Consider the following 5,217-nt stretch of genomic DNA (forward strand, 5'->3'; position numbering starts at 1 on the left):
TATCTGTTTCGATTAAATTTATTATGAGATATAAAGGAAGATCGTCTATTAAAATATCGAGAACTACTGTCGTGAGCCGCGTCTTAGCGCGACCTTTTAGCTTATTTGGAATGGATACAAGAAATGTTAGCAAATTGCTTAGTAACTCGCTAACATTTCACTATATGAAAAGTGGTCGGGCGGGGGGCGGCGGTCACCGGGCGGGGGGCGGCGGGCGCACTGCCCGCGTGTCAAGCTGAAACTATACTTGCTAAGTGTGGCTTCCATATATTAGGTGATGAGTGCATGTGTACAGAGGAGCGGGCGCGCTCGGCCCCGGACGCTCTCGGTGTACTCCAGATAACTATCCAAACTGTAGGTTTAGGCCAATGTATCGAATGTCATTCAAAAAACCTCAATAAATCTTACAAAAAATTATATCTCGTTTAACTCGTTACAAATGAACCTTCTCCAATTATGAGAACCCGTCCTCTGGTATATGTATTACTTGAAGTTCCTACCTTTTGCCCGCAACTTCGTCGCATGTGTCCTACATCTATACAGATAAATTTCATCGAGACACATGCAGCCATTCCGCAGATACCTTCTAGCGATCCATTCAATCAACCTAACGCATTTATAATGTAGTAATAAGAAATAATTTAATAATCTTATGAAAAAGCAACACTACTCTGTGCGTTGGAGGGGCTCCACCTCGGTTATACATAACAATAAAAACGCCTCATTGTGGAGCAGAGTTTAATTGTAACAAAGCGGTGCGGAGTGTCGCAGCTACTTGCAGTAGCGGTCCGCCTTCATGCGCGCGCGCCGGTCCAGCAGCGCCTCGTGCAGCACCCCGCGCGCCCGCGCCTCCGCCAGCGCACCCGCGTCGCTCTCCGCCACGCGTATCTTCTTGTCTTGAAACTTCTGATATTTCTTTCTGCAAATATGAGGAAAACGCTATGGGTCACGCCGAGCCGCTCTAACGAGATTAGATTGTCGTGTCTCTATAAAATGTTATTGGAGAAATGTTTAAATAATACCAACACGTAGTTGAGTTCGAGCGTGGTGAGGTCGCCTGTGTCCGCGCTGTCCGCGCCGTCTGCACTGTCTGCGGCGGCGGCGGCGGCGGCGGCGGCGGCGGCGGCGGGGCGGGCGGCGGCGCGCGGGCGTGCGGAGCGCACGGCGCAGTACGCGCGCTCGTCTGCGCCGCTGAGCCGCGCCACCACCGCATCCTCCGCCTCATCCACTGACACGAACTTGTTGAGCGCGCTCAGGATCGCCGTGCGACCTGCGAACGACGCACCCGTCACTGCTGGAGGCCGAGTGATCAATTGCAGCAAGTGTCCTCGCACAAAAAAAACAGTTGAGCTTTATTATTATCATTTCCCTCTAATACTATTTATGGTTTATCATCATCATTGTTAGCCTGGATTCATCCTCTGCTAAATGCCACAATGTCTGGTCCTGTATCCTTCGACTCCAATATTAAAGGTTATTGACAAGCAATAGGCTAACTGTTGGTTCATAAAGTTTATAATTAATTGTCAGCATGGTATAGGGTATTTAATATTCAGATACTTTATAAATGCTAGAATGGTTAATTTTTTTAGTTCTTATCACATCTCACCATCTTGGAAAACAGGCTCCCACTGCTCCATGGGACCTACGGCATCAGACCTTCCGACTACCATTCCATCCTTTGTGACTCCAAGGTATTTGCCGTAGCCTGATTTGAGTGCAAACTTATTGTCTCCGGCGGGGAATGCAGTGAATATCTCTTCAGGTGATGGACCATCACCATCATCATGTGGTGCCCCTATTGTGAACAAGCCTGCAAGTACAATTTTACTCAAAGTTAGCTCACTATACGTCCCCACCAAGGGCTCAGAGCCTACCCTTAGTTAGGGTGACTAGGCCATAGTCAACCATGGTTGGTTGACTTCACAGATATCTTTGAATTTTCTTCACAGATATGTGCAGGTTCACTATGTTTTCCTTCACCGTAAGAATGTCGGATAAATGTACATATGTAAATCAAAAAACACATTGGTACATGGCGGGATTTGAACCCAGGACCTGCAGATTACAAGTCAAGTGCTTTATCCCCTGAGCCACTGACACTCTCTGATCTATATATATCTAATACTTAAAGTAATGAGGAGTAAATATAACTGTAAGTGTTGTTGCATATCATATTAGAGGCCCCCGGGTTGGGCAGAAAGATGAAGGAATATGTTTGCTGGTGTAAATTCAACCCAAGCATATAGACATCACACACCAAAGATAACACTGACATGTACAAGAACAACAAACCATTATCTAGAGCAGAGACGTAGGTGTTTCTTCCAAACTCAATGGCTACAGATCCCGTGATCTCTTCGGCTGCTGTGACTCTCCACCACCCGCCGTGCTTGACACAGTCCTCGTCCACCCTTGTTTCATCCTCTTTACCACCTTTCTTATGCTTGCGTTTTTTTGCTCTGGGATTACATGAATGCTTAAATCAATAAAACAATTATTATTGAATCGTGTGCAATATTAATTGCTTGAGATAAAAATGGCTTACTTGGGTTTGTCTCCCTTCAAAACCAACTTCCCCCTTTTAACAGCTGCATACTCATCAGTCATCGTTCGATCTGAAATTATAGAGTTAGGAGAAACAAATAAGAAATAATTATAAATTTATATCTCGCTCACGGTTAATATTGATACTGTCACATTGACAAATTGACATGACACTAATTCTTGTCAATTTGTCAATTAGAATTTTCAAAGGCCTAGACAGATAGCATAATCATATGTTCAGCAATAAAAAGTACGAGTTAAAAAATAACAAACTAATATTATTTAACTATTGTTTAACTATAGGGTTTTTTTTGTAAATTTAAAAAATGGCTGCACCGTTTTTTCATTGGTCAAAATTTAACGCTGTCTTATATACTCTTTGTTGGTAGGTTCACATATTTTCTGACTGCTGTTACAGATCATGACAAGATATACAACTTATATATGTAGCAAAGAGTATACAAAATATATGTACTGTAGCCTTTAGGTAGCAAATCCGGAGCACATGGAGACAGAGACAAGAGATACCAATCAATTGGTTTTTCTGTCTACGGGTGCACAAATGTAAGGAATGTCAAAAAAATAATTAAATAAACAAATATTTAACTTAGGTAAAGTTAGACAGTAAATAGTAAATATCCAACTCTATTTTAATACTTAATTCCACCACAGTCACAACACAATTAGCAGTTCATATAAAATAACAACGTGTGGTACAATTGTTCAGTCATAACTGGACTGGCCTGTTCAAGACCGTCTACATTATGCGAAATGGCTGAACTGGTATGAAAAGGAAAACGCCATCCCTGTTATCGGTGAGGCTGGCTTATTGGCTTCAGTGTGTGTCTACATTAGGCTAGTTGTATGTCAGAGCTGATTTTGATCGCGACTGGCTTACTGAGCTGGCCTAATGTAAACGGGGCATTATGGTTAATTTCCTTAGTGTTATTATTTACATTACGAAATTTTATAAGTACATATTTAAAAAATACATGAATCCTTTTGTAACAAAGAAAACGGTAAAAAATTATCTTCGCCTCTTTCACGGGGACAAATAAGACTTTACGATGTGTGTTCTCGTCACCAAGTTAGACCTTACTCTATGATCGACTGTATTCGGAATTTCTGAAACCTAAACTTAAATGCTCTTTGCCTCACACATGCACGCCATTTTGCAATACTGAACTAGAACATGTTGACTGCTATGTAACGAAAAATGCTTTTTATTAATACTCAATGTAGTTTGTTTATTAGTTTTATTTAGTAAATTAGTCGGATTTGTAAATTTGAGATATCGAAATGGATATGCCAGAAGTAAAAGCGTTCAACGCGGAGGTACTATTTGTTAACTTTGGACAGTGCAGTGCATTTTCCGTGGCATCATTAAAATTATTTGTTTCACTTGCAGTTATCCGGGTTGTATGAAAACAAGCCACCAATTTCGAAAGCTAAGATGAGCGCTATCACTAAAGGTGCTATAAAGGCGATTAAATTTTACAAGCATGTAGTTCACAGTGTAGAAAAATTCATTCAGAAGTGTAAAGCGGAATACAAAGTTCCCGGTCTGTACGTGATAGATTCTATCGTGCGGCAGTCGAGGCACCAATTCGGCCAAGATAAAGATGTTTTCGCTCCTCGATTTGCGAAAAACATGCAGCAAACATTTGCCAACCTTTTCAGATGTCCACCAGAAGATAAGGTTAGATATATCTGATTATAACAATTTCTATTGATAGCATAAAGTAAGAATGTAATGAAAACTACTGTCGTATCAGGCATGCAAACCATATGATTCTGATAAAAATTTCAGCGCAATATAATCCGCGTATTAAACCTCTGGCAGAAGAATAATGTGTTTGGCCCTGATGTCATTCAACCACTGATGGACATGGCGGACCCCAACCATCCGCTGCACCAGGAGATAATGCTGCAACAAAACAACACCGCAAATGGTATGCCATTTAGGGACCAATTGTAATTTGTGTGCTACAAATGACCAATAGTGAGATTTGAAATCTTAGTCATTGTACAAACTGAGCTCTCCCATCACATTTTTGCAGTGATGTCACTAATAGCCAAAGTGATGTTTTCATTTTCTGGTAGCAGTTGGTACCCACTACCTACTGTATCATGTCTTCTTTCCTTGACTACTAACAACTCATGAGATCCACTTTGCTACAACACTAAACAAAACCCGAATTTGTAGGCCGGGTTCTAATCTAGTCAAGGTGTTTTCATAATTGATTAATTGACATTTCAGGGAGCAGCTTAAATATAAGCCACAACACAACAAGTCTGGGAGAGGGTAAGCTGTCCCCCCCACAGCATACGCCACGCGCCACCACTCCTCCGCCCCCACCCGACCAGGTAGTCCCTTGTGTATTTTGAACTTAAACGAGTAAACTGACTCTATTATCATATAGCCTAAACTACATAGATTAGTTTTTTTAATTCCCTGTATAGTCACTGGCAAATGCTATTATAATATAGCAGTGCAATATACATAAGTGATGTGGTGTCTGTGCTTTGTCTGTCCCGCAGGAGCAGGCCGCGCCCGGCGTCAAGTTCAACCGCAAGCTGCTCAACGACTTCGAGTACGAGAGCGAGGACGAGGCGGCCGGCGCGGAGCCCCACCCCGCGCACCCGCCGCACGCCGCCCACAACCACCAC

The 5,217-nt window shown here is 42.3% G+C and overlaps 3 protein-coding genes across 3 annotated transcripts in view; 2 read left to right on the forward strand and 1 right to left on the reverse strand.

Moving 5' to 3' along the window:
• Positions 1-278, forward strand: part of SCCRO4 (DCN1-like protein SCCRO4) — a 4,436-nt gene extending 4,158 nt beyond the window's left edge. The window contains exon 8 of the mRNA XM_013317711.1: positions 275-278. Coding sequence (XP_013173165.1) covers positions 275-278 — 4 coding nt within the window. The remainder of the gene's footprint in view (positions 1-274) is intronic.
• Positions 279-737: 459 nt separating this feature from the next.
• FRG1 (FSHD region gene 1) lies at positions 738-2,744 on the reverse strand. Its single transcript, XM_013317712.1, has 6 exons — positions 2,549-2,744; positions 2,296-2,462; positions 1,610-1,813; positions 1,137-1,270; positions 1,027-1,106; positions 738-919 (listed from the first exon to the last, which is right to left on the reverse strand). Exons 1-6 carry the CDS (start codon positions 2,608-2,610, stop codon positions 772-774), a joined length of 795 nt encoding a protein of 264 aa, XP_013173166.1. The 5' UTR covers positions 2,611-2,744; the 3' UTR covers positions 738-771.
• A 929-nt stretch (positions 2,745-3,673) lies between these two features.
• Positions 3,674-5,217, forward strand: part of Isha (Insulator su(Hw) mRNA adaptor) — a 7,435-nt gene continuing 5,891 nt past the window's right edge. Inside the window, exons 1-5 of the mRNA XM_013317713.1 lie at positions 3,674-3,882; positions 3,956-4,246; positions 4,358-4,499; positions 4,808-4,914; positions 5,089-5,217. Of these exons, the coding sequence (XP_013173167.1) occupies positions 3,847-3,882; positions 3,956-4,246; positions 4,358-4,499; positions 4,808-4,914; positions 5,089-5,217 (705 nt within the window). The 5' untranslated portion in view covers positions 3,674-3,846. The remainder of the gene's footprint in view (positions 3,883-3,955; positions 4,247-4,357; positions 4,500-4,807; positions 4,915-5,088) is intronic.

Source organism: Papilio xuthus, unplaced genomic scaffold (genome assembly GCF_000836235.2).
Source record: "Papilio xuthus unplaced genomic scaffold, Pxut_1.1 DF826933.1, whole genome shotgun sequence".
Taxonomy (NCBI): domain Eukaryota; kingdom Metazoa; phylum Arthropoda; class Insecta; order Lepidoptera; family Papilionidae; genus Papilio; species Papilio xuthus.